The sequence below is a fragment of the Ciconia boyciana genome, unplaced genomic scaffold (genome assembly GCF_034638445.1).
Source record: "Ciconia boyciana unplaced genomic scaffold, ASM3463844v1 HiC_scaffold_39, whole genome shotgun sequence".
NCBI lineage: Eukaryota > Metazoa > Chordata > Aves > Ciconiiformes > Ciconiidae > Ciconia > Ciconia boyciana.
Genome location: NW_027328407.1, coordinates 67,713 through 81,531, shown reverse-complemented (window position 1 = coordinate 81,531; position 13,819 = coordinate 67,713). Strand labels below are relative to the sequence as shown.

At 51.8% G+C, this 13,819-nt stretch overlaps 1 protein-coding gene across 1 annotated transcript; it reads right to left on the bottom strand.

Moving 5' to 3' along the window:
- Window positions 1-4,317: 4,317 nt before the first annotated feature.
- LOC140645854 (olfactory receptor 14A16-like) lies at window positions 4,318-5,247 on the bottom strand. Its single transcript, XM_072849317.1, has one exon. It carries the CDS (start codon window positions 5,245-5,247, stop codon window positions 4,318-4,320), a length of 930 nt encoding a protein of 309 aa, XP_072705418.1.
- Between the last annotated feature and the right edge of the window lie 8,572 nt (window positions 5,248-13,819).

The following is a 13,819-nucleotide window of genomic DNA, read 5'->3' as shown; positions in this document are numbered from 1 at the left end:
GTGTCATCTGCAAACTTACTGAGGGTGCACTCAATGCCCTCAACTATATGGCTGATAAAGATATTAAAGAGAACTGGACCCAGTACTGAGCCCTGGGGAACACCATCTGTGAGCAGCCGCCATCTGGATTTAACTCCAGTCACCACAACTCTTTGGGCCCGGCCATCCCGCCAGGTTGTTTTCCCAGAGAAGCTCATACTCGTCCAAGCCATGAACAGCCAGTTTCTCCAGGAGAATGCTGTGGGAAACATTGTCAAAGGCTTTACTAAAGGCTAGGTAGACAACATCCACAGCCTTTCCCTCATCCACTAAGTGCGTCACCTTGTCGTAGAAGGAGATCAAGTTAATTGTGTACCAGTTTGTTTGTATTTTACAATTAAAAGTAAATTGTATTCCATCCCAGGTAGAAGCAAGTTTTCTCTTCTCCTCCTCCTGCAGCGGCACCATAAAGAACATATCTTTTACATCTCGTACCACCATGTGGGGGTGAGTGGCAGCTTGGAAGGTGGCAGTTAATGTAGCCGTGTGCGCGACAGCGGCTGTAGGAGGAGCGGTGTTTGCATTTGATGTTCCATATTCTATAGTTAGGCACCATCTCCCATCGGTTTTATAACTGGTCACACTGGGGAATGATATGGGGAGTGCGTTTGGGAGATAAGGTGTCTTTTTTCTAGGTCAGCTATGACCTCCACAATACCCATCCAAGCAGCGGCAGAGAGAGGAGAGTGAGGGACATGGGTTATTTTTGAGTCAGGCAGCGTGGGTGCAGCTCACAGCAGGCGAACTATGCCAGGTCACTGACACCCATGGGGAGCTGCTCATTTGCACTCGGCTAACCAAGGACACTCCCGGCAGCCACAAGACCAAACGCTACTGTCCAGTCGTTTCCAAAATCGTCCTTGTCATACCTCAAAGCCCAAACCATTTTCCTTCCCTGAAACTACTGCTAACTGGTGCCTTGATATCCTTTTCTCCCCTGGCAATAACACGTTTACTTTAGCTATGGGGCACATTTCACTTTGGCCCGTAAATCCCCTTATTTAACCCTTTCTTGGGCAGGCTTAACATTACTTCTGTGGGCATCCAAACTTCAAATTATTAAAATTTTAGCTCTCGTGTCAATTGAAAATTGTACTAGTTATCTTTGACAGCCCATTGGGACATAAATAAGAGAGCCGTCTGTGTTATCCCATTGATAAGTTTCCATCAGGGGGTTTATGAGATCAGGGAAAGCGTCTGGGGTTCTGGGGAGTTCGTCTTACTTGCTGGAGTAAGTACTTACTTATCTGCTGTCTGCATCAGCTTGGAAGTGTCCTGCTGGTATCGGTTCGTCCCTCCCCATTTCTCCACAATGATTTACAGTGCTGTGCATTAAGTCTGCCCAGGTCAGGATGGGTCAAAGGTGGGCTTGGCTGCCCCGACCCTCCTGAGCGTGATGTTGTATGTTTTGTCTCATTTCATCCCTCTTTGCAATGAGGTACGATTTTAAGGCAGCAGGGGCTCCCCTTAGCAGTGGTCTCATGGCTGGGGGGTCTACACAGGCAGAGAGAGGGTAATTACCACGTGCACCCCTGTCGTTCACAGCCTGCAGGCAGGCTGCTTCTGTAACGGCAGTAGAAAGTTCGCTTCATGGTCTTTTTGGCATAGCAGTGGCTCCCCTCTATCCCAAGGCTCTGTGCCCCTGCCCAATAAGCTACTCAGCGTGTAATAGAGTGTGGCTCAGTGTTAGGGGCTGCTCCCTCATTCAAGAACACTCCTGGTCCCCCAAAGCCATCCGCTTTGCCTTGCTCTAACATCATATGCTCTCCTCCAGTTAAGGAGACACACCACAGATATTCAGTCTCACTCTCACCGGGCTTCTGCCCATATTTTTTGTGCAGATTGGCCAGTTGAAGGGGGTCCCATGGAATGGTCCTTGTGCCGTTTCTCTGGTTGCCCCCTTGAGGTCCAGCAGATACCTCAGTTTTAACAATAGGGGCTACCTTAAACTCTGATTCATCTCATTCACTCTCATCCCTAAGTTCTTGGTTGGGGTTCTCCCAAATATCTCCATCCCAATCTTCCGGGGGGACACAATTAGCTTACAAATTTTTAGAGGATCTGGTGGGTTGGAGGGCCTGAATTATCATGAGTTCGAGTTTATCCTCTACCTTCCTGCGTTTTTCTTTTTCCTCCCCCTGTTGTTTCAGCAATTGATCTCTTCGCAGATATAACAGCATTTCTGGTCATTTTCTTTGTTCACCCTCACCTTGTAACACTCTCATTGCCTGACCTTTACATTCCTTATACTGATATGCAGCTCCCAAACACGTTCCCAACATTTGGCATATTATTCCCTTCTCTTCACCATCTTTTCTTTACCCTGCTGCAGCGTTTAATTATTTCTCCATCCTATTCCAGTTTTCCCGGTTTTCATGCACCCAATCATCCACAAATTTCGATGAAGGGTTAACTTCATGATTCCATAAGTATTCAAGTTCTGTGTCCGCCACCCTGCAGACTACACCAATTTTTGTCGCAGGCGAATTATTAAGAGAAGTCATTGTTGTGTGGTTTACTAAAAGTTTTTATTAATTACTAAACGATGATCAAATGACAATTGATGATTGAATGAAAATTAAATGATAATCAAATGGTGATTAAGCAATAGTTGAATAGTAATTAAATAGTGATTTTACAATGATTTGACAATGATTGAAATAATAATTTAGATGATAATTTAGATGGAGATTAGACAATGGTTTAGACAATGATTTAGACAGTAGTCAAAAACTCTGCTCCTTAATATGATTCTAATATTTAAGCTATAGCTGGATATACAAATAAATGTTGGTAGCATACAATATACATTTAGGCCTAATGTAAAAAGTTACCTGCCTTGTCATAGATATCAGAAACAGAGTAAGGGGTCTCTCAGCCTTGACGAGTAACCTTGAGAAGTGTCCCTGCTCAAAGGGCAGATCATCGCCATGCAACCTGTTGCCGTACAGGAGAGCTCAGTGGGCTCGGGGAGGCTACAAATATTTATAGCACACAGAGATGGACTCGTAGTCAAACCCTCCTTTGGTGTATGTGCAGGAGGGCAGCTGCAGCAGTTTTAGGTTTGTCTACTCCCAGCTCGGGCTGGTACTGTTCCTCCTGGTCAGACGTGGCCGAGACCCCTTAGTGGCTGAGAAGATATGGCCTAGCACAGCTCTCACAGTTTGCACAGCAGGACTGATTTCAGTCAGGGCCACTTGTCGGTGATGCTTGAACCAAAGTGCTGTTCACTAATTCAGAGTGGGTGCATCCGTCACGGTGTCCTGAACCACTCTCCATTCTTACGTCCCTTTGCCTGCTGGCTCTGCACAGCCTCTCCTGGCATTGCAGAGTCCTCAGTAGCCCATGGGCTCCTCAGGTTCACCTTTTCCTCTGGAAGAACCTACCTTATGACATTACACATTTTATGAGGAGCCACTCACTGCCCACCCAGACTCATACGCTGTCCCTGGAGTTTCCCTGAGGCCTCCTGGCAGTTCCTGATTATCTCCAGGCCAGCATCTGCCATCATCCCCACCAGAGGTGTGACAGTGCCAGCTAGATAAGTCAAAGACCAGTTGCTGTCTTCTCGGACATTTGCAACCAAGCAGGGAGCTCTCTATCCCACCTTCAGTCTCTAACATATCACGCTGAGACTCTTAGCTTGTCCACCTGAATCTGTTGGAAACCCCAGAACAGCAAGAGGCCTTTTTTGGGAGCAGCTCCTTGGGTGTATTCCTGACACCAGCTTTGGAAGAGGCACCCGGTCGTCTGGCCCTGTCCTGAGGAGCCCCTTTGGTGATGGTGGTGCTGGCACGGAGGCCAGCTCTGACACAGTGGTTCACATGGCCTGCTCCTCCTGCAGCCACAGGCATGCCACTGTGGAGGCAACAGGACTGTCACAAGTTACATGAGACCTTAGGGCTCACACAAAAGCAAGGGCACAGCAGCACAGGGGGGAAGTGAGGAGACACCAGCATGGAAAAGACCAGGTCCTGCTGTTGTCCATGTTCACACAAGATATAAGTGATGGGAGCGGGGGCAAACAATTTTCTGCCGGTTTCTTTATTGTGTTTATCACAGGGAGCCTGGCTCCGTTATGTATAAGAGGTTTGGGGCCAAAAAGAAAAAAAAGTAGGAGGACAAAAATAGTATTATTTAAGGGGAAAATATATCATCAAAGCTATAAACAAAAGAAGAACGAATGAAAGAAAGAAAAAAACCAAACCAAAACAAAAGTTTTGGCATTTCCTGAGATACCCTGGGAGTGCTATGAAGATGATGGGCATCTTATTGATGCTACAGTAGGATGTATTGAAACACTTTCCTCAGGGCATTCCTGAGATCCTTGTTCCTCATGCTGTAGATGAGGGGGTTCACTGCTGGAGGAACCACCGAGTACAGCACTGCCACCACCAGATCCAGGGATGGAGAAGAGCTGGAGGGGGGGTTCAGGTAGGCAAATGTGCCAGTGCTGACATATAGGGAGACCACGGCCAGGTGAGGGAGGCACGTGGAAAAGGCTTTGTGCCGTCCCTGCTCAGAGGGGATCCTCAGCACGGCCCTGAAGATCTGCACATAGAACAGCACAATGAAAACAAAACATCCCAACACTAAACAGGCAATAACCACAAGAAGCCCAACTTCCCTGAGGTAGGAGTGTGAGCAGGAGAGCTTGAGGATCTGGGGGATTTCACAGAAGAACTGGTCCAGGGCATAGCCATGGCAGAGGGGTAGTGCAAATGTATTGACCGTGTGCAGCACAGCATGGAGAAACCCACTGCCCCAGGCAGCTGCTGCCATGTGGACACAAGCTCTGCTGCCCAGGAGGGTCCCGTAGTGCAGGGGTTTGCAGATGGCAACATAGCGATCATAGGCCATGATGGTGAGAAGACAAAACTCTGCTGACAAGAAAAGCAGAAAGAAAAATACCTGAGTAGCACACCCCAAGTAGGATATGGCCCTGGTGTTCCAGAGAGTATTGGCCATGGATTTGGGGATAGTGCTGGAGATGGAGGCCAAGTCAAGGAGAGAAAGGTTGAATAGGAAGAAGTACATGGGGGTGTGGAGGCAGTGGTCACAGGCTACAGCAGTGATGATGAGGCCGTTTCCCAGGAGGGCGGCCAGGTAGATGCCCAGGAAGAGCCAGAAGTGCAAGAGCTGCAGCTCCTTCCGTGTGTCCATGAATGCCAGGAGGAGGAACTGGGTGATGGAGCTGCTGTTGGACATCTGCTTATTTTGTGCAAAGGGCCTGGTGAGGGAGGAAAAGGCAGTCACAAGTGAGGAGAGACTTCTCTGGCTAAAAGCTATTCCATTTCTCAGAGAAACAGCCCACGTGGCCTCTGTCTTTCCAGGAAGGCCTTCATGCAGCTCCCTGGCTTGAGCTCTGGTGAGTGCTGGGTTGGGGTGTAGTGGGGAGCAGGGGACTCTTCTGCGGAAGAATCAGTCCTGCTGTGCAGCCACAGCTAAACAGGAACCAGGAGTGATCTCAGGGGCAATTTACTCATGGTTTCAAAGAGCTTTTCAGGATTGTCCTTCCCAATTCACCCAATAGCAGAACCAAGCCTCGGGGTTTTCGTTTTGTTTATTGTGCTCCCGTTGCCCCTCTCCCATCTGGGGAGTGTCTTCTGAAGGCAGAAATCCTTGGCATTTCTGCTACACTACAAGTGCTATACTGAGAGTCCTGAGAGGCCAAAGGACAGACCCTTAGTGCAGATGGAGGAGAGCTGGTCTGTCCATCAGTCTTGCTCCCAGCTGTCCTTGGCTCACACCTCTTTGGTCTGCATGGTGATCACACTCAGATGTTCCCCTGAAAGGAAATTGGATTCTGCTGGGAACAGGTGAATCCACCTGAAAGGGCAGATGATCTCCACCCTCCCCTCCCCAGGGCAGATCTGTGCTCTTCTGGATGCCCTAAAAATGGGGTGTCCTTAACGGGCAGTCAGCCTTATCCCCATGCCATGGACTGCTTTGCCCAGTGCCCCACAGAGCCGCCTTGCACCCACGGAAACATGAGCATGGCAGGACGTGCAGGATCAGCTGCTGAGCTGCAGCTGAAAGCCCCTTTCCCAGAGAGCCTGAAAACAAGAGCAGCAGCACCAGGGAGGGGTGGGGAAACAAGGAGAAATGCCCCAATGCTTCTGCCAAGGGAAGCAGGGCCAGGACGGACAGACAGGCTCTCGGGAGAGTCTCCTCTGCTGCAGAGGAGGCAACTCCTGCCCTGGAACCCCTGACCTTGAGGGCAGAGGCTCTGCTGGGTGGGAGAAGAGCTCAGGGGGCCTTGACTGGGGAAAAGGCATGCTCACTGAAGGGCTGGCAGGGAGGTGCCCAGCTCCCCCTCAGCCTTTGCTGTCAGCACTTTCCTCTCAGTCCCTGCCCTTGTCTCTGCTGCCTGGAGCTGTCCCTGCCAGGAGCTGTTTCTCTGTCCCCATGTCTCCTCCCTGCCAGTGCTCACAGAGCCCATCCCACACACTGGGTGCCTCAGCTCTGCATTGCAGACTCCTCCTGGCAGCAGGGCACTGGCCAGGGCCATCTTTGTGTTGGCAAGTCCTAAGGAGCACAGCAGATGAATCCTGAAGGGGCCATAGAGGTGACATTGGTGCTTTCTGTAGGCAAAGGAATGGGTGAAAAGACTTTATCACGTACCCTGGGAACCTATTGATAACTCACTGTAATGCTGTAGGAGTCTCGGTCATTTGTCCAAAACTAAAAGAACCATCACCATTCCTCACCACCACCACCAGCACAGCAGGAAACTGAAAACGCCTTTACACAAGGTAGCCCCTGCCTTGATACGCTTCTTGAAAAGACCCCTGGGAAATGTCCTGGGGGTGATGAGGGGCTGAGAGCAGCCCTGACCCATGCAGCACCCTTTGGACAGCAGAAGGACCCTGCCCTGATGGGGGTCGCTCCTTCCACCCACAGCCTCTCCGTGCAGTGCCATGGGGAGCTCCCCGGGCAGGCTGAGTTCTGACCCTGGCAGGCAGCAGACTCCCTGTCGTGGCACACAGCACCCAGGGGCACAGGGACCCTGCTGGGAAGGACAGCCCTGGGCACCCCTGCCTGCACACCCGGCTTCACAGCCCTGTGGTTGTTCCTGGGAGAAGGCAGCGGTCATGCCCTGTTCCTCTGACGGTGCAGCACGGAAGCCCTGCTCTGAAGCATGTCCTCCTCAACACCGAAGGAGCCTCGAGAGCCTTCCTGGCAGATCTTATTAGACATGGGCTATGCCTGCTTTAGGAGCCTGCCCCAGGAAGCCTCTGCATTGCACTGCACCCAGAGACACATCATGCCCTGTCCCTCTGATGATGCAGCAAGGAAGCCCTGCTCCAGAAGACGTCCTTATCCTCTGCACTAGAGAAACTGTGAGAACTGTACTTACAGACCCCACAGGCTGTGAGATGTGCCAGCTTCTGTAGATCTCTCCAGCAATTGCAGCTGCATTGCCCTGCAGCCACAGACTTACGGTGTCAAGGGCTGTGAAGATTTCTCCCTCAGTGAGCTCTCAGCATCCTCCAAGCCCAGGCTGCCTTTAACCTCTCTCTGCCTCACTGTTCTCCCTTCGGTGCCTGCAGGCAGTGCCCTCAGCCCTGCTGGGCTTTGCAGAGGAGCTGCTCCTGGGCAGAGCTGTCTCTCTGCAGCGCTGCCCGCTTGCCATGAGCTCCCTCCATCCCAGGAGCCCAGCCCAGCTCAGCAGCAGAGGACCAGCCCAAGGCAGCACTTTGTCTGCCCCCTCTGGGCTCCCTCCAGGTGTCCCTGGGGCTCCAGGGGCTGACGTCTCCTGAAGGGCAGCAGGGTCTCTCCTGGGGAGCGTAGGCAGACGCTAACTGAAGCAATCATTGACTGTCCCTCTCTGAACACTGGAGAGACGGATTTTAGAAGTGGGATTTGCCCTAACACGCCGTGGTGGTCTACAAAGGGTTTCAATATTTGTCTCCCTTAACCCCTATCCCTGTCCCCTTGCCAGGCAGGACACCGTGGCAGTGACAGGCAGGGATCATTTCCCCACCATGTAGGGCAGGGATTCAGCTGAGTCCATCAGGTATTTCCTCTCTGGTGAGTAGCCCAGAGACTGCAGTGGGGTTCAGCTCTTCCCCATGCACCCCACAGGAGCTGAGATTCCTCTTGCTTCAGCTCAGCGTGCACAAAAGAGGTGCCTGCAGAGCAGCCCCTGCCCTGAGCTCCCTCTGTGATCCATGGGGATGGAGGGTGGCAGTCAGCTGCTCACACACAAACACCTGGTGGCATTTGAGGTGCCAGGGCTGGTCCAGGACTTGTGGCTGTGTCTGCAAGCGCTGATGGAGCATACATGGGACACCCACACCTGCCTGAGCATGAGCTGGGGGGCTGGCAGGGAGGGTCCCTTGCTCACCTCAGGTTACACCCAATGTTTAGGGCATCTGAACATCTCTTAGACTCACATGTCCATGGCAGCTGCTGGCCTTCCAGCTGACCAAAAGGAGGAGTGCACCAGAAGGAAGGTCAGGGCTCTCTCTGGGCTCCCTCCACTGCACTCACTAGAGCTCAGCTTACTACAAATCTCAGGCACGGGCACATCCCTGCATTGCAGGCACCAATATTATTTCAAGGCTCTTTCTAATGGCATAAGAAAGGCCTCTAGTGCCATGCCAGGTGCCTGGGGGGCCCAGAACAACTGCATGTGGCTGGCAAATATGGCACAGGACCTCCAGGAAAGCCATATCCCGCTGCAGTGGGGGCTGGGCAGAGACACCAGGGCCTCCCAAAGGGGTCCGGTGCCTTTTTGCCAGCACCGGAATGCCAACACCCTGGCAAGGAGGCAAGGTCCATCTCGTCTACACCCAGGGCTGCTGCAAGATTGGGAGGCACATCACACCAGGGTCTCCACTCATGTCCCTGTACTCTAAACCCCTGACGGTTCTCTTCTCCCCTGTCCTCTACCCACCTCTACCCGTGATCATATGAAGAAAACCCCACACCACTGATGTCCACAGTCTGGCTGGATTGCAGCCTTACCTCACCCAGGGACTTTCTCAGGGGTACCTTGTGTTCCTGGAGATGGGCACAAGGTGCTGCAGGGTCACCTCTGGCAGCAAACTCCTCTCTTCAAGGCTGGCATGGCCCAGGCCTGTTTTCCTCTGGCCTTGGGGACTGCAGGGTTTGTTGTCTTCACGAGCATCTCATTTCATCATTACGTTGCCACCTGCCACCTTCCCAGCACGTCTTTGCTCTGTAGCAAAGCCTTTGCATACGTGGGGTCCTGGGTGCTTGGTTCCAGTTTTCTCCATGAGAAGTCTTTGCTGAGCTGCTGCAACCCAAATGTGCACCAATGCCCTCAGCCTGGGACACAGCCAGGTGGATCGGAAGCCCCTTAGTCCATGACAGAGCTTCTGAGGGAACCGCTGTGGTGACGTGGTGGGACAGGTAGCACAGCTTTGGGTACTGTGATGTACAGGCTCTTTAGGAGACACTGGAGGTGGCTGAGGAAATGTCATATGGAAACGTCTCATGATCCTACTAAGCAACTTCCTTGGTCATAGGCCAGCTAGAAGTGGGAGATGGCAAGGGGCTCAGCAGCAGTGATCCCTTGTCTGACCCAGTCTGGCTGGGTCTGCTTCTCACCCTTCCCAGCATGGCCACTGCAGGGTCACCCCATGGCCCCAGGGCACCACAGCCCCCTCGCTCTGCAGAGCAGCACCGCCAGCTCCGGGCCCTGTGGGGAGTATGGTCAGGGGTGCAGGAACGGCCAGCCAGGCCAGCATGGACACACTCACCTGGGGAAAGGCTCTCTGGGGAGAAGGGATGTCCAGGGAGAAGAGCAGGGCACCATGGCCATGGAGGGCAGAAATGAAGAGAGCATCCCATGCCTGGGTGTCCAGCTGGGGCAGGGTGCTGTGCTTCTGGGGCAGCCGGAGCTACAAGAGGAGCCCCAGGGCCAGGACCCTAATGCTGTCCTGGGGACCAGGACTGGATCAGATCCTGGGGAGCTGCTGGTGGTGGGGATCTCCTGAGCATGACAGCAGGAGGGACACTGTCACAGACCTGCAGCTTGCCATTAACATCCCCTGGACAACCACCACTGCGATGTGCTGCCTTGCATCTAGGTCCCCGTGTCCGTTCCTCATGCGGTGGGTTCCTTGAGTCGAGTGCAGAGCAGGGTGATGCACCGCAGGGCTGCGGTGCCTCCCACCCTCTGGGAATGGCAGCAGGAAGCCAGACAGACCCTAAGACTGCTGCAATGCACTGCCCGTGCGTGTGCAAGGGAAGGACTCCAGCCTCTGATCATCCCTGTGTATGCGAGGAGTGAGGGAGGCCAGCTCACGTGTGGACACCTCACAGAGCCCTCACATGGCTCTGTTGGACTCCCAGAGCAAAGCCCACCATCCCAGTCACATTGATCTCACCTGCCCCAGGTTGCTGTCTGCTAGGTCAGGAACCTGTCTACTAGGTCCATGTCTACCAGGTCACCCTCCCCTGTCTTTCTCGGTCATTCTATATAACACCAACAATAATATTCATCTTACCCTGAAATCAAATTCATGACTTTGAATTGGAAAAAAATCAAAAGTAACAATGATAAAAAAAAAGAACCATCCAAATAGGACCCCAAAGCCATTTATTCTCCATGCTGAACTAGCTGATCAAGTGGACACATCCATTGGAGAAAACCATCTCCATGGAAATGATCTCCTCTGGAAGGGGTTTTCTGTGCTGTTGGCTATAAAGTGGTGCAAGGCTACCCTGGTCAGACTCAGTCGTCCATTTCTTACAAAATGGGGCCAAATTAATCTGTATAAATATAGAGGTAAGCAGCCTAGTGACATGACACAATCCTTGTCTACCTTCCCGTTCATACTTCTCAAACGTGAGCTGTCTCTCCAGGCTCTGAGTGTGAACCCAAGTGCAGAAAGCACAAACAGACTTTTTCTTTCTGCAAATGAAAAATAGCCATCTTGGCATGATATATTCTTTTAGTCCTAATGGTTGAGCTATCCAACACTTCAGCCAGATAGTTCTATTCTGCTTCCACAGCTTTATAGCCAACAGCACAAATAACCCCCTCCAGGGGAAACTATCTCCAAGGACATGGTTTTCTCCAGTGGAAGTGTCCATTTCTTTCAGAAAGGTCTAAGGAGGGATGAGCCTAAGAAATCTGCCTTTTAGATAAAGGCGTCCTTCAGTGGCTACAAAGGAAGCAGAAATTACTTCCTTACATTTACACATTGCAGGTGTTCAATCTGAATCCTAGTCAACATTTTAATGAGTAAAAAGGGTCGTTTTGTCTTCTTTGAACTTTGAACTTACCTGCTTCATCATGCTAGCCCCGTGCTGGAGCTCATTCTCACATTTAGCTCTCTTGGGACCCACTAAGCAGGTGCTCATGTTGGGGTTTGAAGTAGGAGAAGGACAACATCCTTGACAGAGGAGGAAACAGCCCCGAGAGGCTGAGTCATGACTGAACCCCGTGACGGTAGCTAAGGAAGGCTTACACTGACCTCAGGAGAGTGGCTTGAGAAAATCGGTGATGGCTGACATCCACTGGGTCACCAAGGAGATGGGATTCTGGGATCACTGGCTCCTGAAGTTCTGAAGACTCAATGCACATACCCGTCACACACATAATGGGACGAATACTGGCAAAGCCAGGGATAGTGAGACCTACCCCAAGTGCTGCCTTCCATCATGCCCACATGCCCCAGAGAAGAATAACTCCCTTTGGATTACTAAGTCACTTCTTTCCCTTTGCACTCTGCTGCTAGGCTTTAGAGGTGTCATTTCCCAATCTCGCAGAAACTAGCAGGCAAAAGAAGACCAGAAAAGTGCTTTGGGACTGGGATGCCTAATGCTTCATCTCTCCTATGTCAATGTTCTAGCACTTATCTAGGAATTATCTGTTCATGAAGGTAAAGTCTAAAAAGCTCAGGCACATTGTGATGCAGCAGTTTGTAGTTCTTAATGGAGGGCTTTTAAAGCGCCATTAAACATGGTGCTCAACTGGAAGGGTTAGCCATCAGTACTAAGGCTGGCTTCTGTGATTTTCACATGCAGACAGAAGCCCCAAAAACCAGACAAACACACACAAATGAGAAGGGATATATTTCACTGCTTCTTCCTAAAAGGTGATTTTTGCCTCTGCCTCTTGCCACAGAGTGCAGAGATCAGACTCAAATGAAGGAACACATCGGAAGTTCCCCAATACCACAGGAAGCTGATGCCCGATGTAACCAGTGCTTTTGTTTCCCTTTCTCTTTCCCTTAGGCAATGACAGAGATATTCTTCTCTGTTTTCTTCAACATGTTTTTGTAGGGTTTCAGTGCCTGGAAACACAGGAGGAGCCCTGATAATTCATATGCATGCTTCCAAAAAAAGCAGATGGGCATTACTCATGCATTCATCTTAGAAGCACAGTGTGAATAGAGTGAATTGTCCTAGGGAATTGCCTCACTCTATGCTCTCACTAGAAAATCAAAACTAAAACCTTGACAAGGTGATACTAAGATGCTTGTTTGGCCACCCCACTTTGTCTGCCTCTGTACCCAAATTTCTTGTGTGTTGTTTTTTTTTTTCATGACATTACCATGGGAATCTCAGCCTGATACGATGTTAAGGTTGTAGTTACACAGGTGCTGGTATTTCTAGACCAATTAGGGTTAGGTTGGGATTAGGGTTAGGGATGGGATTAGGTTAGGGTGAGGGTTAGCGTCAGGGTTTGCCTTATGGTTTATTGGCCTTGTGGCAGAAGGACATGCTTCAGAGCAGGGCTTCCGTGCTGCACCGTCAGAGGGACAGGGCATGACCGCTGCCTTCTCCCAGGAACAACCGCAGGGCTGTGAAGCCGGGTGTGCAGGCAGGGCTGCCCAGGGCTGTCCTTCCCAGCAGGGTCCCTGTGCCCCTGGGTGCTGTGTGCCACGGCAAGGAGTCTGCTGCCTGCCAGGGTCAGCACTCAGCCTGCCCGGGGAGCTCCCCATGGCACTGCACGGAGAGGCTGTGGGTGGAAGGAGTGACCCCCGTCAGGGCAGGGTCCTTCTGCTGTCCCAAGGGTGCAGCATGGGTCAGGGCTGCTCACAGCTCCTCATCACCCCCAGGACATTTCCCAGGGGTCTTTTCAAGAAGCGTATCAAGGCAGGGGCTACCTTGTGTAAAGGCGTTTTCAGTTTCCTGCTGTGCTGGTGGTGGTGAGGAATGGTGATGGTTCTTTTAGTTTTGGACAAATGACCGAGACTCCTACAGCGTTACAGTGAGTTATCAGTAGGTTCCCAGGGAACCTGATAAAGTTTTTTCACCCATTCCTTTGCCTACAGAAAGCACCAATGTCACCTTTATGGCCCCTTCAGGATTCATCTGATGTGCTCCTTAGGACTTGCCAACACAAAGATGGCCCTGGCCAGTGCCCTGCTGCCAGGAGGAGTCTGCAACGCAGAGCTGAGGCACCCAGTGTGTGGGATGGGCTCTGTGAGCACTGGCAGGGAGGAGATATGCGGACAGAGAAAGGGATCCTGGCAGGGACAGCTCCAGGCAGCAGAGACAAGGGCAGGGACTGAGAGGGAAGTGCTGACAGCAAAGGCTGAGGGGGAGCTGGGCACCTCCCTGTCAGCCCTTCAGTGAGCATGCCTTTTCCCCAGTCAAGGCCCCCTGGGCTCTTCTCCCACCCAGCAGAGCCTCTGCCCTCAAGGTCAGGGGTTCCAGGGCAGGAGTTGCCTCCTCTGCAGCAGAGGAGACTCTCCCAAGTGCCTGTCTGTCCGTCCTGGCCCTGCTTCCCTTGGCAGAAGCATTGGGGCATTTCTCCTTGTTTCCCCACCCCTCCCTGGTGCTGCTGCTCTTG

What these genes read in the sequence shown, in the direction of transcription:
- LOC140645854 (XM_072849317.1), bottom strand. Translation starts at nt 5,247, where the DNA reads ATGTCCAACAGCAGCTCCATCACCCAGTTCCTCCTCCTGGCATTCATG.